Here is a 26,181-nt window from a genome sequence, read left to right on the forward strand (position 1 = left end):
ACTGCCCTCTTTATATATTAATCCACAGATCGTTTTCTCAATATCTGTAGTAATTAGAAATGAATTGAAGATGTCTAAATAAAACAAAAGCCAATCATAACCAAGGACATAAAAACACTACTGGAAAATAATGAAAGTTAAATATTAATGCTATTGTGAGAGAAAAATGATAATAAATGTCACAAACTTTAACTCAAGATACTTTTCTTTTTCTTTAAATAAAAAACACTTGAGTTTTGGTCCTTCACCTCATTTCTTAAAGTTCTCTGTAGAAAAAAAAGGAAAAAGAAAAATAGATTTCAGTTAGCTTCACTGAAAACAAAACAAATACTTTTTTTTCGTTTTGTGCACTGGACTGACCATTTGATGTCGTTTAAAATTCTGGCACAAGCCGGGCAGTGGTGACATGCACCTTTAATCCCAGAACCTGGGAGATAGAGGCAGGTGGATCTCAGTTTGAGGCCAACCTAGTCTAAAGAATAAGTTCCAGGACAGCCAGGGACTGCTGCACAGAGAAAAACAAAAAACCAAAAACCAAACCAAACAAAAAAAATGTGGCACAAGAGGATGGGCACTTGGATAATCTCTCCTTTTGGAATTTTTCAACTTAAAATTTTTCAAAGAAGACATCTTTGTGGTTTCCTAAGTATTAGGTCAGTATCAATTACTCATATTTCTTTGATATGGTTATAACACTGAACAGCTACTAAATCTTAAGAAATAAAATGAAAACATAAAAACCAAGCTTTGATATTTAAATATATAATTTAATTATACTTTGTATAAAACACACACACACAGAGTGAGAGAGAGAGAGTAACTGAAGCCTGAATGACCCTTTCTATATTCCTAGGATTGACCTGTACAGGTTTTTGATTGTGACAGTCTACTTTTTCAGACTGATGGATGACATTTGCATATCTACCACATTTATTGAGGGCAAATCAGTCTGCTTATTATTGCATTATCAAAGGCTAGGAGTATGGGGTAAATATATAAGGAATGAGTAAATAAGAAATGAATATAGCCAGTATATTAGATATTTATCCTTTCAAATACTATAATTGACTCCTTTCATCCTCAAATAATTCTTTCAAAAAAATTCATAATTAATCCTATTTTTAAGAATGAAGAAAGAGAAACACTGAGAAATTAAGTAAGTTACCTAAGGTTATATATACATCTATTAACTGACAGGTGTGAAATGCAGAGTCTGGTCAAAGGCCCACATTTGGAATATTGCTTTCTCTCAGAAATAAATATACTGGTGCTGCAGAGATGGTTCTGTGGTTTGACTCCTAGCACCCACATGGCAGCTCACAACTGACTAATTCCTGTTCCAGGAGACTTTTCCTTGTCTTCTGACCTCATGGGCACCATGTTGTACACAGACATATACTCAGACAAAACACTCATACACAAAATAAAATAAAAGAACCAGAAATGAGTGCATTGTGTCCCTAAATGCATGTAAGGAAATTTCATGTAAGTAATGAGTGTTTTACTTTCTTTTGTTTTACAGGTCTGGGTATGGAAACGGGTTTTGTACAGGCAGAAAAGGGATTTACCAATGAGCTATCATCCATCCCAAGGCATTGTTCCCAAGTATCATAGAACTCAGGCATCTGTACTGCCATCACCGTGTTCTCTGGAACTCAGAGGCAGTGAGAAGTGGAAAGCTTAATTTTCCGGCCTAAGCTTTCTGTGGTAGCAAAACTCCTCAGTATCCAAAGGAGTCGTAAAGACTCAGAGGTAGAGTACCAAAAGACATGACTCCACTCAGTTCTAATCACAGCTGGAATCCTTGATCCAGAAGAAAAACCTTCCATACCCTTCATGCGAATACAGAAGCAAAGTTTAAGGTTTTGTTTGACTGTCCTGGAACTTCTTCTGTAGATGAGGGTGGTTTTGAACTCACAAAGATTGGCCTGCCTCTGCCTTTAGAGTGCTGTGACTAAAGGCTTATGCCACCACCGCCTGGCTAAGGAAAGGGCCTTCTTAAGACCAGCCCCCCCTTTTTATGTTTTGAGAAAAACAACAACATAATGCTCTATTTTCTGTTAGTCTTACTTTAAGATATTACTGTCCTTTCTGATACATTATGTATGTGTGTATGTCCTTATTATTTCTTGCTTTGTTTTTAAATTTTCTTTATGTTTAGTTTTGCTCATTCTAGAGCCAATTATCTATAAGACAATACAGTCTATACTTTTAAAAAATTAAATGAACGAATGCATTAAAATGTTAATTATTTGGGGGGGTGCTAGTAATTGAACCTAGGGTCTTGTGAACGCTAGACAAGTATCTATCACTGAGCTACATCCCCAGGCCTAGGTTATGTTTGGCTTTGAGGACCTGTAATTGATGAAGAGCTTTGATGACAGATGACAAAGCTGATGAAAACAGAGTTTCACAAGTTTGCTAATTGTGAAAAGAATACAAAGAAGCTAACAGGAGTCTCTGGGTCATGCAGGACAGATAAAGACTGAGAGAAGAGGGCTGTTTTGAAAGAAGAACTGGTATTCCTGCCCCTCTTAAGAGTCTGCTCATTTCATGTGTCTCCTCTGTTCCAGCTGCCAGCCTCTGAGGGACAGAGTGCTTCTCAGGACTCAAAGGAAACCAACTCTTATGGCTGACAGGGCTCCACATTTGGAAAAAGCTTGTTAATAACGCAGTCACCTTTCAACTGGAAGAACACTGTCACCCTGGAGGCAACTCCACAGAAAGCCTGTCACTTCAGGTTGATCCAAGTTTCAGAGAACTTGTTTTGAGGAATGGGGTTAAAAGTTTAGTTTCACTGTGGAAGAAAAGCATGCCCAATTGACTATGAGGGTGAAGTGCAGTGAATGAAGAAAACGCGGCCGAGAGGCTCAGAAAGATGAAACAGAATAAGATCTATAACTCTATAGTGTAGTAAAGGGAATCTGTGGGAGAGTCACCCAAAGGAAAGGGGGCAGCAAGCGTGCATATGAAATCAGACACCACTCTTATGTTCAAACAACGCTGGTGTCAAGAGAGTTGCAGAACAGGTATGATGATAGCATTTGAATGAACAAAGAATGGGAAGGGAAGGGATGTAGCAGGGCAGGAAAGGGGGTCGGTGGGGATTCAAGAACAGTCTTATTAGTCAGAGGGTCCTCTTCCTGTTCTATGAATTCCTTTGTTCTAGGTCCTTATCAATCCCACACCTTGCCTACATGAGAATGACAGACAAGCCATTCTTAATGACTTCCTAGTTTCTGAAACTATTTTGGTGTCAGAGAAAGAGCCATGTTTAAGCTGTTGTGGGAACACAAGTTTCTGCTGGTATGGTGAAGTTTCCACTCCGAAGTGATCGTCTTTATTTGTGAGAAAAGAAATTTGACTTGTGAAGTGTTTTAGAGAAATGATTCCCTTGTAGCCCTTCAGGACAGAGGAACAACTGGCAGAGGAGGTCCTTGCTGTGTCAGCAGCAGCACGGCTAGTATCTTCCTCCCCCAGGGACAGGCACATCCTCTCCTAGGCACACCCACTCACCATTAGCTAAGAACAATCATTCTCTGTGTCAAAGCCTGGCCACGCCCTGTGGGGGACAATGCAGGACTGCACAGCACTACCTGTCCTAAGCCAATGTTCACTTCCTTTGTACAGATTTCTTTTTGTGTGTAAGAGGCACACGCCGAACATAGTTCTTTTGAGGGGGACCAGCATAAAATAACACATTTTAAAGAGTGGCCAATGACCATACACTTCACTTTCAATCTGCCTTCACTGGCTTTTCCCAATCTCTGAAATTTGTATGACACACAACCCAGAGAAAAAGGGTTCTAAAGGTGCAATTCCACAGCCACTCACTGTACACATCCTGACCCTCTCTCCCTGAAGATAGTGCTTTCCATCATCTTTAGAAATTCATTTTAGACACCTTTGGTTTTATTATCATAATAAATATGGATATATCAAAGCAGTGATATCATTATACATTCACATAAACTTAGAACAGGGAGATGTTTTGTATTAACAGTAACAGTATATAATATTGACATTAACAATCTATTTCCCTTTTTAAACAATTATTGTGTATGCATATACACTGTGTGCATACTGTCCAACACATGCCTGTGGAAGTCAGAGGACAACTTTCAGGAGTTGTTTCTTTCCTTCTGTCATGTGGGTTCTGAGGAGCAAATTCAGGTCATTAGCCTTGGCATCAAGCACCTTTACCCACTGGGTCATTTTCCTGGCCCATAAATTATTTTCTAATAGGGGTTCTTCTCTATTTAAAAGTTTATCTGCCCACCTGCCAGTCAGTCAGTATTAAACAACTATCTTGCTAGACTTTTGTCTTCCTTTCCTCTCCCAAATCTCAAAGAATTTAGAATCTGGCAAAGGAAGGAAAACATGAGAACAAATGATTATAGCAGGTCCTAAAGCAACGGCTCTCAAGCAGTGGGTTGTGTCGAATGATCCTTTCACAGGGGTGGTCTAAGACCATTGAAAAATACCAATATTTACATTATGATTCATAACAGTAGCAAAATTGCAGTTATGGAGTAGCAATAAAAATAATTTTATGGTTAGGGGGTGGTCAACACAATATGAGGAACTGCATTAAAGGGTATCAGCGTTAGGAAGGAAACCACTATCCTAGAGTGTATAAGTAATTACAGAGACAAGGAAGAAATATTGGTGGTAGTAAAATATTGGCTATTGGTAGTAAAATGTTCATGGGAAAGGATCCATGAATAGGATGGTATTTGAGCAGAGCTTTATGGTGTGGGGGAGGTCTTTCAGACGTGTGCATATGACTTTGTACCAGACACATAAGCATGTTAGTGATTTGTATGAGTGTGCACACATGGCTAGTAAGACAGGTGGCAGGTAAAAATGGCCTTGGTCCCTAGAAACTCTTCAGATCTAGGGCTTGTTAAAGCAGACATCTTATGGTTATCAGAGATCATTTCTCAGACCAGACCAATGAGATGAGATAGTCCAAACTATGATCTCCATTTCTGGAATCGATTATTTTCTTGGGTGTGTTTTAATCTTGTTTTCCTTTACAGAGCAATGGATTTTTGTGGTGAGAATGGTATCTCAAACTTAATTCTCCTTGTCCTCGTTTGGGAAGTGCCCTATGGAGTATGCCAGAGAGGCGTGTAACAGAGCTTTGAAGGTTGGCAGCAGGCATTCCATGAGGGCATTTTCCCAGCCAGCTGGACAAGTGTGGTCACACACTGGGTGGTGAGGGAGTCCTTACCACTTCTGTTGGTCGGTAGTACTTCAGATCCACAGTCACATGGACTTGGCCGGTCTCCTTACATCTGCCCACTTCATTTTCATTCTTTCCTTCCCACCTGCAAAGAAGACAAACAATCAGTTCTTAATTGCTTGGTAGCATGTGGCCACACTGTGGTGCTCAGAATGGCTAGCCTGTCTTCTCCCTGCAGGAGGGCATAAGCACATTAACAGCAGGGGCAGGTCCACCCTCAACCTTGTTATTAGAGCAAATTGTGGCTTTCAAAAATTTGTGCATTTGTTTGAAAGGAAGTTTCACCACCCTCTCCTTCCTTTTAAAGAAAAACCAAGATGAATTCAAAACTGAGACTTTAGACATAAAGTACACCCTATTTGTTGAGAAGTTCCATACTTTGCTGGCCATAGTATTATTCCCGCATAATGTGAATGTGAAGGAGACCTCATCACTTCACCATAGATCAGGAAGCCTCTCCAAAGTATACAACTAGTTGTTCATTTCTTGTTCTTTAGCTGGGATGTTCCTAGACTGGAGCTTGCAGCACTAAACATTTGAGTTTGACAACAGAAGGACAGACCTTTACCCTGCAGGTGTACACTGTGGAGGATACATAAGCTCCTTGGCTCCAAGAGCAGCTTCTCACAGGAAGCTCTACTAACCTGCTTTATGTTCTCATTTTTCATAAATGGAACAACTAGAGTTGGGCCTGGTGGTGCACATCTGTAATTCCTGCTATTTGGAAGGCAGGGTCCTGAATCGGGAGATCTTAAATTCAAGGGCAATGTTGAAACCTCCCCAGAAAAAAGAAAAAAGGAAGAGAAAATCTTTGATTTACTGCTGACCTTGGGATGGATCTATCTATCTATCTATCTATCTATCTATCTATCTATCTATCTATCTATCTATCTATCTATAATATCTAATAAAAAAGTACACTATATAGTTTGAGTTATTTTTATATATTTTTTGGCAAGGAAAGAAAAGAAATGAAAAAATTCTGAGTAGCTTGACTTCAGTGTTTATGCTTAGAATGAATTTGCTTTATCAGCTGAGATGAACACAGGACAATTTTGTGTGCTCCCCAGATCACTCATAGAGAGAACCAAAGGGAAAAACAGAACATTCAATGGTCACTTGGTTATGTCACAGATGTCTCTGAAAATGAACATTAAATATCAAAGAAGGTTATATTTAAAGACAGGATGAGTACAGACTGGGCTCACAAACTTTATTTTTGATTATTAATGTGAATATTTTGTCATCACCTCTTGACAGCAGAGAGGAACTATTTGTCTATTGAAGGAATATTTCGCTTGCTGGTTTGTTGAATTTCCCAGAGACCTCAAGACAGATATAAAAACCATTCCATGACACAGAGAATAATAGCACACTATACTGAAGTTTATAAATTATATAAGCAGCCATTTCCCATAAATTCTCTTAATCAATCAAACAGAAGCATTTGGTAATCTACTTATTAGGCTCTTCTTCTTCTTCTTCTTCTTCTTCTTCTTCTTCTTCTTCTTCTTCTTCTTCTTCTTCTTCTTCTTCTTCTTCTTCCTCTTCTTCTTCTTCCTCTTCTTCTTCTTCCTCCTTCTCCTCCTCTTCCTCCTTCTCCTCCTCTTCCTCCTTCTCCTCCTCTTTCTCCTTCTCCTCCTCCTCCTCTTCTTCTTCTTTTTCTTCTTTCTCTTCCTCCTCTCCTCCTCTTCATCCTCCTCCTCCTCCTCCTCCTCCTCTTCTTCTTCTTTATTTTTTCGAGACAGGATTTCTCTGTTTAACAGCCCTAGCTGTCCTGGAACTAGCTTGAACTCACAGAGATCTGCCTGCCTTTGCCTCCTGAGTGCTGGGATTAAAGGCATGGGCCACCACCGCCTGGCTAGGCTTAACTTCTTAATGTTGGGCAGATAGTTTGACAAGTAACATAGAGTAGAAAATTTCAAAGCAATTTGTTCTGAAAACTCACTTTAAGATAGTGTGCAGGTGTTTGGGCAGAATAGAGATCTTACAATGAAATGGCCTGATGCACTTACAACCCTCACTGCCTCTCTGGAGTATACCTTACATTTTGACTAATATCCACTACAAAAGAGGATATTTGGTTGTCATAATTTTGGGGAAATCAGAATCTAACTCCAAAGTTTATTATTTTAGTAGAATCTTCTCATGCCTTAGACTTTCAATAAATAAAAGAACATGCTCTATTTACTAGCATCTTTTAACTATATTTTTTTGGTATACATTTCATAATGTACAGAGAGACACAGTTCTAACACAGAGATACCTCCAGGAAAGCATCTCCAGCTGAGTCAAAGGGTTAATGGAAACAACACTCATGGCATTTCCCCCATTTGTAGCTAAGCATTTCATCCATATCAAGCAAACTGACTTAATATATATACTTCTCCTGACTCCATTTCTTCCTCATCACTATTTTTTCCAAACAACCCTTTGAATCTGTAAAACCCATCCTTCCTTCAAGGCAGTAAAAGCAGGCATCAGCTGGGCTTTGGGGTCAAGGTCCGAGCTGTTCCTATGATTCAATGGATTTTGCTATGGCATCTTTTATAGTCATGAAAGAAAGCATTTTTTTAAACATTTGTTTATTTAATTTGTGTGTATGTGTGCATGTGCGAAAGACAGAGAGAGAGAGAGAGAGAGAGAGAGAGAGAGAGAGAGAGCGAGAGAGCGCACAGTCCTGTTTTGATTGAGAGTTGGTTCTCTGCTTCCACCATGTGGATTCGGGGGAATCAAACTCAGGCCATCAGGATTGGAGGCAAGCACCCTTTAAACATAATGCATCTTTGCATCTTGCTGGCCAGTATTTCATTCTTATTATAGGTGGATTGCTATAAACAAGCATTGAGAATTGTTTCTCTGTGGTTGGTTTGCGATCACAGCAAACACTAGACAAAAGGGCAAAGGTTGAAGGAAAACTACTCCTCACTTTAGGGGCTTATCAAGTGCAAGTCTACAGGCAGACTTGGGTTAATGTAACTTTGGCACTTTTGGGTTACAACAAGCTTTTCTTGTTGCTGTCTGACTACTGTCTTCTGGGCTTCCATCTTATAAACTTTTGACTACAGTTAAAACAGTCTTCCCTCCATAATTGATTCAGTCATACTGAAAAATCAAATGGAAACCATGAAATGGGTCATAGCACAACAAGTTCAAAGAAACCACCTTCTCACCTGCACTAGATCTGCATGAGGCCAGTAAGCAAAGTTTCAGTCAAGAGCCAGAATCAGTCAGTTATAATACAAGAAACACTTGTGTTAACACACGAACGGTAATAGCTAACTTGTCTTAACAAGTGAGGCTGTAACTCAAAACAGAACTTCAGTGTCAAAGAAATGACCATGACTTGACAGGGAGTAGAAGATTCAACTAATTAACAAGAATTATTACCCACTAATTTAGATTGGCAGCTCCTTAGGCAGGGATCCTGTATAATTCAATTTTAAAACTAAATTGTCAGTTCTTAATAAGCATTACAAAAAAAAATAAAACCAGAAACAAGAAGAGTAGGCAAACCATTCTAATGAACAAAATGAAGTTCTATTAAAACCTAATCAATTAATATTTTCTCCTGTGGTAAACCCACTGGCAAGGTACTTATTTTCCTGTAAACAAATCCTTATCCATGTTCCTATAAACAGCCCTAATGAAAATCATTCACACACACACACACACACACACACACACACACACACACTCGCACACACACACTCCTGAAAACAGAAGGAGAGACTAGATAAAGAGGAAGGAGGTCAGAAAGACTGTCAGAAGAACAAGAAAAGGCAATTGGGGTGAATATGATAAAAATCACTACACTGGTGTATAAAACGTTACAGTGAAACCCATTATTATATGATTATGTATCATAGATGCTAAAAATAAACATAAAAAACTACTAATTTATGAGGCTAAGGATTTCCTGTGACTCAAGGGTACAATCACTTGAATTTCATGTTCAAGGTCCTGGGTTCCATTCTTAGCACAATAAGAAATCTACTCAACCAGGAGTCCTGTTGAGGTAACAAGAGCAAAGAAATCAATTTTAGGACTACTGCATCTGGTGACTGGAGAGGCAACACTTCTCTTTAGTGACTGAAAAGTCCCAAGAACTCAGTATTTAACTCCCAGATAGGCTGTTTCATGTGGCTACAGAAGAAAGAGGCAGATCTTAGCTTAGGAAATGACACAGAAGAACCCTGGGAGATCCACCAGAACCTGATGAGGAATGATGGTTTCCTTATTCTGCAGGTTCTTTTCAAAATCAGCAAATTCATGGGGGTTGAAAGGACAGGGAAGAGACTAAAAGAATCCAGTGTTGGAAGCTAGACAACAAATGGATAAGTGTTAGCAGATTCAGCAAAAGTCAAGGGGGGAGAGCTGAGAATAAACCCCCTTTGCATTTTCAGAAACCCGAGAATGTTCAGGGAGTGCAGCTGGTGCCTCATCTCCTCTTTCTGCCTCACCCAGACTGGTGAAGAAGGTCACTGGTCCAGGGAAGGGTAGGTCCGGAATCTGAAAATTGAGGAAATATAGTGACTACTGAGGGCTGAGTTTCTTGAGCATGTTCCAGCAGGTGGCAGTTAGGTAGACTGGGAGATCTACCTGGGCATCAGAGACTTCAAACCTAAATAAAATGGCTCTGTCAAGTCACCTCATAGTGACATAGACAACTATAGGTAAGTTTTAACTATGTCTTCAAAGTTCCTAATTAACTTCATAGGCCCAAATTATCAAACATAACCAGAAAACCAAGGATTATCAGACCAGAAAAGTGACACATATGAGAAAGGCTGAATAACAACAAAACTAAACAAACTGAGGAAATAGAATATGTAGAAGAAAATTAAAAACAAATCCAAACCAAACTTTCACATATCCTACCATCCATATTCTGAGAGAAGATAACAAAGATATAAACTACTATACTTAGAAGAGGATAACTTGAGGGCTAGAGAGATTGCTCAGCAGTTAAGAGCACTGTCTGCTCTTTCAGATGATCCCTGTTTAATTCCCAGCATCCACATGATAGCTCACAACTGTCTCTAACTCCAATTCCAGGGGATCCAACACCCTCACACAGAAAAATGAGCACCTAAGACAAAAATAAATGAACATTTTCTTTAAGAAAAAAAGTAAAGTTTGAAACACAAGGGATTTTATAACTTGAATAAGAAAACGAGGAACTCAAAATTGAAAAGATGTTGAAGACAAAAGTTGAAGAGATTTCCTAGAAAATAGTACAAAAAGATATAGTTATGAAAAGACAGAAGGAGATAAGAAAATTCAAGAGTGCACAGGGGCCAGTATATTTGATTGCCATAAAAAATACACTTAAGAAATTTAGCATGGCAAATTATCTTAAGAAAGAAGGAAGTTAGAAGCATTTGAAGACTGCTCAGGAGCCCAGTATAATAGGATGTCTAGGAAGAGAATGCAGAAAAACGGAGCAAAGTAAATTATCTTGGGATAAATCAGGAAAATTAACCAGAGAAAAAGCACATGCAGTTGTAGACAAAACGTGGCTCATATCATAGGTGGTGTAGAACCAACTTACATGGCACTGAGACCAAGGGAAGAGTATAGTCACCTTTCAAAATGAAGAGACAAGGCTAGGAGTCAGATGGCTCCTAGAGGCTCAGCTTAACACTGCAAATACAAAGGCAATGGAGGAGTGATTTCAAAGTTCTGAAACAAAATTTCATGTACTCTGGAAACATGAGTGGGTACATTGTTAATTCTAAGAACAGAGTGACGGGAGTTTGAAAAACACCAGAGCTTTGAAAATGATTCAGCTAATAGGAGTTGCAACTAAAGGGAAAACCTGTGAGTCTTTTAGATAGGTGTGAAGGAAAACTGTGGATGCCAAGGCTTCTAAGAGTCCAGATTGGTCAGATGAGAAGGTTTCACCTGAGGAAAACATGACGAATAGGCTAACATGGGTGATCCAAAAACTTAGATAGGCGATTTAGAAAGTTAGAGCAATGTTTAGGGTGAAGTTAGTAATAAACACATAGAAAATGAACCAAAAAGACAAAATATATCTAAGAGCAGTAAGGTAAACCAATAATTGTTCATAAAAGCAAAAGTGGTCAAAGTTTTCTGGAAGTTTCAGTCATGAAAACACAGAATATTGAGCTATCAAAAATCGTATGATTATAGAGTAGTATGAAAATGGAGGTTTGGGGGCATGTGTAAGAAAAGATAACAATGCTATCATTTTGGACAAGAATAGCCAACAGATAATGCCTAGAAGGGAAAAACCAAAGATCCAGAATCACAAGACATTTAGAAGCATAGATGTAAATGCCATGACAACCAGTTGAAAGAGTGAAAGGCACAATAGGATTTTAATAAAGAAAAAAAATAGAATGAGGTAAAAATTATCTTGCACTAAATCAAGACAATTTACCAGAGCAGAACAAGACACACTTCCAACAGAAAGACTGAAAGAGTTCCCCAGTAACACAACACATGGGACTGGATGGGAAGACGGAGGGAGAGAGAATGATGTGGACTGTGACAATTCTTATACAAAGAAAAGAGATTAAGTTATGTAATTAAAACAAAAACAATAAACAACCAACAATTTGTAAGCTGAAGTAAGAAAGCCATAAAAAATAATGAGCTTGACCAGTCTTAGGTCATGACAGGCCAGCTCTTCCTGGCAACCCTTATGTATGGCAGAAGACACTGTAGAATCATCTACGATGAGCTTCATCCTGATCTAGCTAGAGCTTTGCTCCAGGCACAGGCTTTCTGTCCCATGCCTTCTTTACCATTTTGACTTTCTCCCAGGTCTCCTGTCTCTCTGCCTCTAATATAGGGAAAGGTAATGTCTTTGGAGGCATCAGCATGATGGCAGCTCTAGTTAGTAAGCAATGTCTTACAGGGGGGCAGCTGAGTTTGAGAGAAACCTGGGGAGGAGCTGTCTGTAGGAGAGAGACCAATGGTAGAGTGTGACCCCAGAAATCTAGTAGAGAGTGGCATCTGCAAGTGAGTGGTCAACAATGTCAAATGTCAGTGGCCAAATATGAAAGAGAATGTAGGGACTGGCAGAAAAGCTGTTGGCACAGAATGTTGGGGTTTTGAAAGGAAGTGGAAGAGGAACTTTGGGTTACCTATTATCAAGATAGAGGGGAAGGGCAGTGTGGGTTAACTTGTCTATTTAGCACTATGCAGATACGAGCATGTCAGTCACATACATTCTTTCCCATTGCTGCTGAGAACAGACTTCTCATTCATCCTCAGAATTCTCCCATAACAATTTTTCATAAGGGGTTCTGGCAGCAAGAAGTCCTGCTGTTTGTGTGTGGTTAGTGAACTGCAATGACAAAGTGTAAAATTTAAAACAATCTGAATATACAAGGTGGTTCCTAATGGTTAACAACTATCCTGCACTCTTTGTTTCAGGTCCTTAAGAATGTTAACTGTTAAATCTTGCAGCTGTTAGGCTGATAGGGTAATCTGCAGTTGGTAAATGGCAGAAAGAAGTTCCAAGGATTGAATGATTTATGGGAGCCACAAGATTAAGATGTACTATAAACAACTCAGCAAGGCTAGGTCTTGGAGATGTGGCATGAACTCACATGCCTTTCTTCCTGTGGCTGGCATGAGATGAGGGGCTGGTGCCCTATGATAAGGGCACCACATTTTGTGTGTGAGAGCAGGTCATGCCCAATATTTTTTAGTTAAGTGGTCCATCCTTTCTCATGCTCTATCTCTATCACTGAGATACTGTGATAGAGGCAAACTCTACTTTCAAATCACCATTTCTTATGCTTTATCTCCAGGAAATACATCATACTCGTATATGCAAAAAGGTGAGTGCTTATAGAAACAAGGGCAAGAGATTAAAAGAACAAGAGACCAGGGATGATTCTACTCAGCTGATACTGGCAGTGAGAGAATTCTGAGTGCTTCTGCCTAAATGTACCAGACTGCTGAGCATGCTCTGGCTGTTTGCTTCACTTTTACTTACTTTCTTTTATTCAGTTGGGGTGTTATTACCCACCCCAAAGGGCATAGAGAGAGCTATCATGCTTTATAAGAAAAAGAAAAATGTCAGTCTTGCTACAGGACTGGGAAGAGGAAAGCTCTCAGCCACAGCACTGGCCTTAGTGACTTCTATATGTACAATCCTATAAATCTCTGTGTCTTCCTCCCACCTCTATGAATCTGTGCCCCAGTCACTCTGCTAAGCCAAGTACTAGACCTGTGACCTGTCTTTCAGGAGCTTAGCGTTTACTGTCACACAATCTCCTGAGTGAATTATGGCAGGAGACAGACAGGGCACTGTCAAGGCCCAGAAGAGGCCCCTGACAGAGATGGCTAAAGTGAGGGTGTTGGCGAAGGAAGATGTCTGAGCTAAGAGCTGAGAGATGTGTGGGTAGTAGCTGGGGAGAGAGAGAGGACTGTAGGAGCGGTAGCTCTTTGTATGCCCATGTGGTCAATCTGGTCCACCCAGCTTACCGGCTTGACTGGCAAACACATAGTTCACTGGTATATGCTGTCAGGCATTTCTCATATGACCCACCCACCTGGGCTGCTTGCTTTCCCTCATCTCAACTACCATCCACACTTTCCATGTGGGCAAGGGTTGGATTCAGTCTATCACTCTGTGCGCACCCCTCTCATCTTGATCATATTGCCCTGACTTCAGGATTGATGTATGGTATTTTTGCATAAGGCCACATCAATATGTTCATATTTATAAATTATGTGTTCCTATTAACTGTCACCCAATTAGAGTCCATTCTTATCAAGGACAAAAAATATCTTCTGATTCTCTTTGAGGAGTGTGACTTTGAGAGAAAATGAGAAGGGCAAGGACAAAGGCATTGAGTGTCTACATGTGGTAGGTATGTGCTGGGAGTCAGGGAGTCATTTACTTCAGGACCTAATCAATTTAGCCAGAATTGATCTTCTACCTAATGAAGTAAAGCCACTGTATAGGGACTAGAATTAGGGCTACCTAAGCAGTGCATCCATCACCTAAGGCTCAAACCAGACCTTAGATACACCAGTGACCACATTTTAATGAGTTAAAACTCCAAGGAACTTAGATGTTAATAGAAATAAACAACAACAGGATCTAGATTCCAGAGGGGGGAGGGGACAGAACAGCAGGGGAGAAGGGAAAGAGAGGAAGCTGAAGGGGAGGGTTGGAAACTACTTTAAATGACAGTTTGAAGCTTACATGAAAGCTAAAGAGACCAGCAGATGTTGGTTTCTCATGCTACAGGATATCCTTACAAATTTTTTTAATAAAAAATAACAACAGAAAGCTAGTCTGTAACACAGTCAAATATTTATTTTTTATCCTGTCATCTGAGTTACAGGAGCAAAGTATTTTCTTTCCCCATTACTTAGTAACAGACTGAAAGGACAGCAAGAAACAGCTCCAACCATGCAGCCTTGTTCCTCCCCATCCACTCACAACACTCCAAGAAGATAGGTGCTTCTATCAAGTTCCCAGCACAAACGTCACATGAAAACATCAGCATCATAAAAATTTCCAGGATACATTCAAACTCAAATTTATTTCCTATTTTCTAATAAGTTTAGAGTAAAAATTACTCAAATAGTAATATGGGAATATATGAATATTTGTTTTATTCTAAATGTATAGATAGTGGTATGGTTTGAATACAAAATATCTCCATAGGCTTATGTTTTGAAAATGCTTGTTCCCTAGCTGGAAGCATTACTCTGGGAGGTTCAGGAAATTTAGGGAGGTTGGGTCTACATGGAGGAAGTAGGTTACTGGTGGTGGGTTCTAGGTTGCAATATTATCCCTGGTCACCTCCTTCTCTGTCCTCTGCTTTCTAGTTCATCATTATATGAATGGATCTCTTCTGGCACATGTTCCTGCTGTTATAATGTTCTGATCAAGTACATGGGCCCAAGTGGGCATGACCCGATCCCTTTAAAACTATGAACCCAAACAAATCCTTCTTTCTTTATTCTTTTCAGGTAATTTGTCATGGCCATCAAGTAAGTAAATTAACAGTTACATATATTAGTGAAGACTTCAGTGAGCATTGCCGTAGGTATTTTCAAAACAAGCAGAGTAACTGTGAAGAGACAACAGATTTGAAAACAGTTAAAATAAGAATGTGCCAGATACTGTTTGCTGCATCTGACACACACACACACAAAGAGTCCTGACGAGGTTTCAGAAGATTCTAGACTCTAAGGGAACTGCCCATAAGCACAGAAGGCAAACACCATGAGGAAAAAGGCTTTTCTGTTACTGGTAACACGGAAGAAGCTAGAACCTTTGGTTAGAACCCCATGTCTTATCAAATTCTGTTCATTTTATCTTTTGAATCAATCCTATTCTTCCTTCTCCATGCCTTGAACTGAATTCAAATTATTATCTTCTCTTCTTTGTAGGGTAGCTTGCATAATCCTTAGGGAGGGAGCATGATGGCTTCCTATAATCTTACCACCATGCTAGAGTAAATGTTGCTAACCATGAACTTAGAGAAATTAGAGTAATCATGGGCAATGCTGGAAGGACTTCTGGCCTAGGCTGGCTTTGGGGAACATCCATTTGTCTTCAATTAAATATTTATAGAATGATTACCATGGCTGCTGCTGTGAACACTGAGGCTATAAGACAGATACTGGTCAACTCCTTCCAACTGCAGACCCAAGGAGGTAAGGAGGAGCTGAGCAACTTGGGAAAGGTGTTAAGGTTTAGGGAATTTGCTTCTAGTAAGAGTACTTAAAATTAAACTACTCTGGGAAAACTGCCCTTCACAAAACCTTTAGGTCTTACTTTATTTCACCAGAATTTAGGCAAGATTCTAAGCAGTGTCCGTCTCAGGCAGGAGATCCATGGCGTCTCTCACTCTGCCCTTCTTCCCAGTATTCAGTTCTGTCTTCTTTGTTCTAAGTTCTAAGTTCTACCTAAGTTCTGCCCTATCAGGCCCAAAGCAGTTTCTTTATTCATTTAACCAATGAAAGCAACACATGAACAGAAGAACCTCCTACACCAAGTCCTATAGAAGCATGTTTCTCAAATCATTCAGAACAGCCATCTAAGATTTGTTTAGACACTAGGGTGCCTTCTTTATCTAGTTCTTCCTAGATTTTTTAAAACTATATGGACACTGTTCCCAAGAAAGGCTAGCTGTTCCTTTAAAAGCTCACAGAAGACTAGACTCAAACAGGTGGTGTTGCTTATGGTTTCCCTGAGATTGGTATGCTGGTGCATGGGGCCCAGGAAGACTCAGAGGATAGAAACAAGAAAAACAAACAGTAAAAAATAAATTGTAGATAAAAAGTTTTATTGTGTGAACTTGAGATATAAGTTTACATATTTTAGGCAAACTAAAATATGTGAAATACCCAAGACTAGAATTTTGGGCACTCCTTTGTAGAGATTCTAGAATATTTACACACATATAAAATAAGGTATATACTGGGATAAGACTATATTCTGAACTAAAAGTTCATTTAGTTTTTATATACATATTCATAACCTGACAGAAATTTTTATTGTGCATGTATGTGGGGGACACCCATGTAGAAGTCAGATGACAGTTTTTAGGAGTCATTTTTCCTTCTATCGCGTGAGTCTTCAGGAACTGAAATCAACTCGTCAGGCTTGGCCACAAGTGTCTTTACCTGTTGAGTCATCTCACCAGACAATGTGATGGCGATTTAAAAAATATTTTTAGAATAGCTGTGTTCAATGAGACTCCTCGTGTGAGGTCAAACGTGGGATTTTTCTTTTGCTTGAAGAACATATGTTAGAGAACATATGTTGTGTTTCTAGACTCTCAATTCAATTGATAACACAGAAAAACCTAAAACATGTGTGAGTCACAGATTGTCAAGATGTTAAGAGTCACTACGGTGACAGGCTAGAACTAAGGAGACTTGTTCTAAAGGAATACCTCATATCCGTGCCCCTTTTCTGAAAGAAGGTGATAAAGCTATGAATTTCATCAAAAAGTTATGAACAGTCAAAGTCAATGTGTAGGATATCATTAAAAATTGTTATATATTGGTCCATCATCTGAAACACCAGACAATGGTGGTTGATAACACTTTCAAAAAAGCTCAGTGCCCAGAACTTCTAGCAGAGTCTAGTACCACTGACTATACTAGAATACTAGGCTTTCTCTGTTGAGAAGCCAGTACTGGAGCCTAGGAGGATGGAAAGGGATCAGTGAATGACAGGAGGCCAGTCCTCAGTGGAAACTGTTCTTGTTTAGGATTTTAATACAAATCTGAAGATTATGTTTGGGAGTAGAGTATGTTTATTGCATATGAAAGCTATTGGACTAAACAGTAAAAATACACACACACACACACACACACACACACACACACACACACACACACACCAAGCTTAGAAGATTATGAGTGAAACTAAGCTAAAAAGTTCTTTGACTTCTGAATATGTTCTTGCAGTTCTCCTTGAGTGGTTTGTTACAGAGTTTTTTTCCTAAATAAACTATACCTTAGAATAGCATCCTATTTTGGGAAAGACAACACGATGTCAAGAAGTACACACTGAGCTTGCAGGCCTGCAGGGCAGAAGACTAGTGATGACTGTATTCAGGTGTCATTTCCAGGGCAGAAGGGAAGCTGTCCTGCATTTTTTTTTCTTTCAGAAAAGTGTCTTAGTGGGAGATACATTTGTAAGCCTGCTCTCAATTAAAGATGTGTTTAAGATGACTTTTTACCACAAAGCATACAAGTTAATTATAGTATTTGGGAAACAGAGAAATGTATGTTGTGAGGAGGTGGCAGGTCTGGAGAGGTGGCTTGAAGGTTAAGAGCATTTGATGCTCTTGTAGAAGATGTGGGTTTAAGTACACAGTACCTATATAGTGGATCCTAACCACCTGTAATTCTAGTTCCAGGGCATCCAACACCACCTTCTGACCTCTTTAGGCACCAGACACACATGTGGTGCACATCTGTACAGGAAAACATCATACACATAAAATAAAATAAAAATAAATCTAAGAAAAATTTCAAAAAATAAAATGTAGGATAGAAAGTTAAAATCCCCCCAGAGTGCAACCACATGGGAAACCATCCTCAAAGCCTGACACATTTTCTTGTGATCTACCACATGCACATCTGCAGGGTATGTAAATTACATCTAAACTTGAATCCTGGCTTATTTTTCACTGAATGTCACTATAGCCTTGTTTTTTATCATATTTGTGTTTCCCTCAGCACTATTTTCAATAGTTACATAACAAATTAACTTATACATTTCCACAATGCTGTCTTAGAAGTTTCTTATTTTCTATTTATATAAAATCAATTAGACTGAAGTTAATTTAGAAGTAAAAAATGTATAACAGATATGTAGTTTGATGAGTTCTAGAACCACCACCTCAATCAAGATTCCTTTCATTCAGAAGATTCCAGTCACTCATGCCATATTTAGACACGTGTTTCCCAGGCTGTAATTTGGTGAGACAAATGCCATTTACCCAGTCATGCTTGGGTAAATCTTGCTTGGCTTTCTGGCATACCAATTCATTTTCTTAGGTATCATTTAAATCATACAGTATGTGCTTCCGTGTATCTTATTCTTTCATTTAGGCATAACTAAGATTTTTAATGATTCACTGATATATATATATATTTATATATATAAATAATTTATACATCTTCTTCATTGAGTAGTATTAAACTTGATTATCTACATATTGGTTGATTAGATATTGGGAGAGATAATGTGTCATTAGAAATAACATTACATATGCATATTTACTATATGTTGCTAAGTATTTATTTTCAATATCTCCAAAAAAATTAAGAACTGCTGGTGGCACAGTAAATATTGGTTAATTTTTATAAGAAAGCAGAACTATTTCTCAAAGTGATTTCACAGTATTGCTACTTTCAGTACTTCATCTCTTCATCACCATTTAGCATAGTCAGTTTCTGTATTCTGGCCATTCAAAAAAAAAAAGAATTTTGGTATTAGTTTGCAGTTTCAATATACTTTGCTCAAATATCCATTCACACTGACCATTTTTTTCTTGCACAGGTTTAAAATTTCAAAAATTTGCTCATTTTTTTAGTGCAGTGTCTTTTTTCCCCCTCATTTGAGACAAGGTCTTGAGCAGGTCTTTTTGCCTCAGCCTTCTCAGTTCTGGGACTATAGCTGTGCTCCACAATGACGGGCTTGAGTTATCTTTTTATTGTTGAATCATTGAAGTTAAAGGTGTTAGTTATAAGTATTTTTGTTTTATATGACACACATACATACATACACACACACACACACACACACACACACATTTTTTTCTTTAAGACTATGGCCTCAACTTATTTTGCTAGTGGTCATATTCAAAGAGGAGAGATTTTAAACTGTACCACTGATTTTATGAAAACCACTGTTTTCTCTTTTAGTGATGGGATCAAATCCATGTCTCCTACAGAGCTGGCAAGCACTACCACTGACCTAACACCCCAACCACCATTAAAAAAAATCATCCTTGAATTTCCTAGCTTAAGAAATCTTCACCTTTCTCCCGTATTGACCTATAAATTCAATAGGAACATGTACATAACATAAATGCCATAGAGTGATAAGCTAGTGAAATATAATATATTTGCTATTTGAAAATGCACCATAACAAAACTAAAGCAGCAAGGCACAGTCTATGATACTACTACACTTAACAAACATGAGAATTCCTTAACCAAAGCTAGATTGAAGGCTCAGTGGCTAAGATCATGTACAGTTCTTACGGAAGACCAGCACCCATACTGGGAAGCTTACAACTACCTGTAATTCCAGCTCCAGGAGACTCAGTGCCCTTTTCTGGACTCTGAGATCATCTTTATTAAGCTCTGTACTCTAAAGTCTAGGTCTTTTAGACTCTTAGTAAAGTTTTCAACTGCGGGGGTGGGGGGTACATTTTTAAACTCCGTGGTTCACTATGACTTCAGGAAAGAGGTCAAGATAATACTTGACCCTGATATTCTATTAGGGACCACAATCCTTTATTGTCATGAATTTTACCTAGTTTACCAGTTAAATTAAAAGGTTAAGTGTAGCCAGACATGGGGGTGCACATCTTTAATTTCTGCACTCTGGGAGGCAGGGGCAGGTGAATCTCTGTGAGTTCAAGGCCAGGCTAGTCATTACAGAGAGTTCCAGGATAACTAGGGCTCTGAAGAGAGACCCTGTCCCCCAAACAGAAACAAACAAATAACAATAATTAAATAACTAGTAAAAGATTAAGTCTAGTTTCTTTTATTCATCATGGCCAGAAACCATAAACTTTTTTTCTGTTTTAAAAAGGAATCTTGGAAAATAGTTTATCTGCACCTTAAAAAAGTTAAACATATTACCATACGACATACAAATTTTACCCAAATATAACACATGAGAAAAATGAAGGCAGGACCAACATATGCATCTGCGAATTAATAGTCACATTAGTGCTACTGTCAGTAGCTTACAAGGTAAAAAGAATTCAGCTGTCTGAGCAACAGAGAAATGGATTCACAAAACATAACATATAGCCACAATACAATATTCAGTCTTTTTTTCTTTTTTTTTTTTGGTTTTTCAAGACAGAATTTCTATGTAGCTTTGGAACCTGTCCTGGAACTAGCTCTTGTAGACCAGGCTGGCCTCAAACTAACAGAGATCTTCCTGTCTCTGCCTCCCAAGTGCTGGGATTAAATACGTGTGCCACCACGGCCTGGCCAATCTTTTTGTGTTTAAGAAAAAAATCTTGCTAGATATATAGCTCAGACTGACTTTGCACCCCTAGTATTCCTGACAGCTCCTCGAGTTAGGAAATTATAGGCTTGTAGTACTACATCCAGCTCCTTATCTGTCTTTTAAGAAAACTATGAGATACCATTTTACACCGATCAGATTAGCTAAAGTCGAAACCTCAATGATAGCCTATGCTGGAGAGGATGTGGAGCGAGCGGAACTCTCATCCATTGTTGGTGGGAATGCAAACTTGTGCAGCCACTGTGGAAATCAGTGTGGCGGTTTCTCAGGAAACTGGGAGTCAACCTCCCTCAAGACCCAGCAATTCCACTCTTGGGAATATACCCAAGAGATGCCCTATCATACCACAAAAGCATTTGTTCAACTATGTTCATAGCAGCACTATTTGTAATAGCCAGAACCTGGAAACAACCTAGGTGCCCCTCAATAGAAGAATGGTTAAAAAAGGTGTGGAACATATACACATTAGAGTTCTACTCAGCGGTAAAAAACAATGACATCTTGAATTTTGCATGCAAATGGATGGAAATAGAAAACGCTTTACTGAGTGAGGTAAACCAGACCCAAAAAGAGGAATATGGTATGTATTCACTCATAAGTGGATTCTAACCGTAATTAAAGGTCTTTGAGCCTATTATTCGTGATCCTAGAGAAGCTAAATAAGAAGGTGAACCTGAAGAAAATCATGTAGTTATCCTCCTGGAGATTGGAAGTAGACAAGAGTGCCAGGCAACTTCGGATGCATGGGGGGGTAGGAGGGTTGTTGGAAGGGGAGAGGGTTAGAGAGAAGGGAGTAGGGGAGGAATGGGGAAAGCTCGGGGGATTGGGATGGGGGGAGGGAGGAAGGATGGATATGGGAGCAGGGAAGTATATATCTCAACTAAGAGAGTCATTTTAGGGTTTACAAGAGACTTGATTATAAAGGGGATCCCAGGTACAAGGAGAGATCTCCAGATTGTTTTCTGGACAGAGAAGAGGGTGCCTGAACCGGCCTTGGCCCATAACCATACTGATGAATATTTTGCATATCACCATAGAACCTTCATCTGGCGATGGATGGAGATAGAGACAGAGACCCACATTGGAACACTGGACTTAACTCCCTAGGTCCAAACGAGAAGCAGAAGGAAAGAGAACGTGGGCAAAGAAGGCAAGATCAGAGGGAACCTTCACCCGTTGATGGATGGAGATTGAGACAGAGACTCACACTGGAGCACTGGACTGAGCCCCCAAAGTCTAAATGAGGAGCAGAAGGGGGGAGAACATGAACAAGAAAGGCAGGACCGTGAGGAGTGCGTTCACCCACTGATACAAGGGGACTGATCTAATGAGAGTTCACCAAGGCCAGTTGGACTGGGACTGAACGAGCACGTGATCCAACCAGATTCTCTGAATGTGGCTGGATTCTCTGAATGTGGCTGGATTCTCTGAATGTGGCTGGATTCTCTGAATGTGGCTGGCATGGGGTCTTTCTGAAAAGCCATTGACAATGACACTGGGACTTGTTTCCTCTGCATATACTGGATTTTTGGGATCCAGTCTGTTTGGATGCTCACCTTCCTGGACCTAGAGGGAAGGGGGAGGAACCTGAACTTCCCACAGGGCAGGAAACCCTGTCTGCTCTTAGGGATGGAGAGGGAGGAGGAGAGGAAGTGGGGGGAGTGGGAGGGTGTTGGGAGGAGGGGCAGAAATGGAAACTTTTATAATTTAATAAAATTACTTTCTCAAAAAAAAAGGAAAAAAAACAAAAAAGAAAAACAAAAAACAAGAGACTGAGAGAGGGAGATGGTAAGCAGAATTAAGTGGAAGAACATGAACAACAAAGACCCGGTGAGCAAGTGGCAAGCAACCAGCAGGTATACTTACACAATGGTTTTTCCGATGTGCATGAATGATTTCTCAACAAATTCACGGACGCTATGAACTTCCCCAGTGGCTATAACAAAGTCTTCTGGCTCATCATTTTGCAACATCAGCCACATAGCCTAGAGAGAAAGAAGTAAAGTCATGTGAGAGTTACTTCATGATCAGGGTGGGAATGTAATATTATCAAAACACATGATTGGATATGGAAGTTAGAATTAGAAAATGAGTATGAATTTAATGTAGTATTCTAATTACTGAAGATAGCTCTCACAATTTAATATACATCAGAAAAATTTGGAGAGCATCTTGGTGTGAACACTAGGCCATATCATTGGCTCAGGGGATCTTTATTTTCAGCAGACTAGGAGATTCCTACACAGTGGGTCTCCAGACCACAAGTTAAGAGGAAACCATATATTAATATCCAGTCAATAACCGTTATATAGAATATCTATGCAAGAATAATTCCAGAAGCATTTTTTAATTGTCCTTCATGCCACAGATGGCAGGCCAAAAAAAAAGTCTTTTAAAATCCTCAAAAGTAGAATCCCATTTCTCAAAATTTAAATGTAAAACATAGCAGTAAAAAGAAACACTGTTAATAGAGTCAGATAGTAGAAACTACTACATTTGAACAAGTTGTCAACATCGGATACCCATCCTTCGTAGTGTGACAGAAATGTACATACTGAGAGTTAGAGAAGATGGTTGGCACAAATGAAGCAGCATTTTGAACCATGGACTAGGAGCAACTGCCACAATTGACTCTATTTGTTTAGAAAAGCATTTATCAGTAGTATGTAGGTCTACAGTTTCCACAGCTTAGAATTACATATCAACTCTACAGATATATGTATACATGGGGATCTAGATTATGGGGCTGGAGAAATGGCTCAGTGTTTCATTCTACTCACTGCTCTCCCAGAAGACAGGAATTTGATTCCTAGTACTCACATCAGGTAGTGTCAACTGCTCCAGTGTTCCAGGGATCTGACCTATCTTCCATGGGCATCTGCACTCCCATGTACACACACACACACACACACACACACACACACAAACACACCCCAAAATATTTTTAAAACGTAAGTGTAGCTGGTATTCATGTATGAGCGTAGGCCTGGGACTTCTTGTAGGCTATGATTGATCATGTGCCTCATAACCTGGAATGTATGATCTTTCCCAATTTGTCTTAAAAAGTTGACCTCTGCTGCCATGTTCTGGACCAGAGTCCTGAGTCTACCTGTTGGGATAAGTGCGGTCTCCCTGTGAATCAAACACACAATGCACTGTGCCCTACCTGGTCTCAAGCTGCCCTTTAGAACCCTTTTACCTCTCTTAATTAGGTGAAAACCTGCAGCATGTCAACCACACACATATGTGCATATGCATGCATGCACATATACAGATACACATAAACAAACACACACATTTTGGCTTTTGTCAAACTATTTCTAGAGTTTTAGAAAAAATATGTTTCCAGCTAAAATTTCTGTTTGAACATTTGTCTGAGGGACTAGATTTGAACAGGGTAAATACAAACAAGTGTGCTTGACTCAGATTTCCAATCTAAAAATAACATTTTAGTTGACACTCCAGGACCACTCAGCTGATTTTTTTCTTCAAATCTCCTCCGACTCTCTCTCTCTCTCTCTCTCTCTCTCTCTCTCTCTCTCTCTCTCTCTCTCTTTCTCTCTCTCAGAAGGAAAGAAAGGATTAGAAGAAATGAAAGGACAAGATTTCAGGTTGCTGTAGGTCTGTCTACATGAGGCCAGGTCAGGTCCTTAGGACTTGTATGTTCCTGGCAGGATTGGTGATCAGTGGGAGCCTCTTGCTTTCAAGGGAGCCAGAACCAAGAGTCTGCTCTTTTCTTTCCATCAGACTATTTGTGACCTTTGACCTATCAATTTCTAGGCATTTCCTCTACAGTTCAAACTGTGCCAGACTCCAGTCTGGGAATGGGGAGTGAAAGGATATACAATTCCAGATCTATTTGTTATTGCTAAAGAGTTTACTGGTTTTTAACAGAGGAATAAGGCTTTGTTTAAATTTCCACAAAGCATAATTAATGATTATTGACTGGTAAATGAAGAACAGGTGACAGTTTGGATTAGAAGATAAATGATCCTGTGTTCTAGTGTGATAATGGGTTAGTAATTTGCTATAAAGTTGAGGCCCAGTGCATCCCCTCCTAATGCCAGATCATGTCCGGGAGACAAAGGCCCCTGTGTGAGAAGGACAGCACCCTCACCTCCGTGTTCAGCTGCACACATGGATCTGCTCCATTTATTCTTTGATGGATGGCACAACCGAGGCGAGAGTTCACCCATTCTCACCTTCCTGTTCACATGTGGGACCACATGACCCGTGACAGGATGGGCCATGGGCTATGAGCAAATCACCACCTAGCTTTGGCTTTTGAAGGAAGAATCAGTTATGAGGCTACATGTTTTAGATATCAGTGACCTCTTCTGTCTCTCAAGGAATCAAAGAGGAAAAGTATGAGTCATCTGGCATTCTTATGGTGCCCTTTAAGGATGTGACTGACTTAGCTACTTCCTCAGATATTATTTACTTTCACTCTTGACCTGATTACCAGTCCCCCCCCCACATGCATGGGCACACACATGTGTACATGTGTACACACACACACACACATACACACACACTTCCTGTTTTTTTATCCATCATACAAGGAGAACAGCAAATCACTTAAGAGATATACCAGAGTAAGATTCTTCCTCATGAATATGTCCTTCAGCAGCAAGAGAACAATACAGTTTTCAACTCACTTCTCAATTTATTTTTCATTAAAGGCCCATGAGGTTAAGGGAAATCTGACGCCGTACAGTTGATGTTTGACAACCAAGTTGAGATGAGTGTAAATATTATATTTGTAATATGCTTTCCTGCAACTATATAATTAACCTATGTGCTTTACAAATCTAATTTAGAGAAATAAAAAGCAACTTTACATTTGTAAGTTTCAGACAAAAACACCCTATCATAGTCTTCTCTTCAGTTCTTCAAATGATAAATATGAACGTAAGAGGTTCAGAAGCCCTGGTGAGAGGCCAGCCTTCCTTGATCAGTAGGCTGCCAGCGTCAGGGGCTGCTCACAGTGGCTCAGTGAAGGAGAACACTGAAAGTACATCACCACAGACGACTGACTACACTGATTCCATGCATGCCGTTTGGGGTATGATGTGTGTTTGTCTTAAAAATCTTGATCCTACAATTGCTTCCACTTTGTCATTAATCTCCAGTTCAGTATCCAAGCCACGAACACTGATTAACTGAGTTGGCACCATGAATAACAAGACTGGTT

At 39.5% G+C, this 26,181-nt stretch overlaps 1 protein-coding gene across 1 annotated transcript in view; it reads right to left on the bottom strand.

The window, feature by feature from the left end:
• Positions 1-26,181, bottom strand: part of Gmds (GDP-mannose 4,6-dehydratase) — a 528,555-nt gene that overhangs the window by 91,819 nt on the left and 410,555 nt on the right. Inside the window, exons 8-9 of the mRNA XM_085699335.2 lie at positions 22,854-22,972; positions 5,237-5,333 (exon numbers count right to left, since the gene is read on the bottom strand). Of these exons, the coding sequence (XP_085555461.1) occupies positions 5,237-5,333; positions 22,854-22,972 (216 nt within the window). The remainder of the gene's footprint in view (positions 1-5,236; positions 5,334-22,853; positions 22,973-26,181) is intronic.

The sequence above is a fragment of the Myodes glareolus genome, chromosome 14 (assembly GCF_982192425.1).
Source record: "Myodes glareolus chromosome 14, mMyoGla1.1, whole genome shotgun sequence".
Lineage (NCBI taxonomy): Eukaryota > Metazoa > Chordata > Mammalia > Rodentia > Cricetidae > Myodes > Myodes glareolus.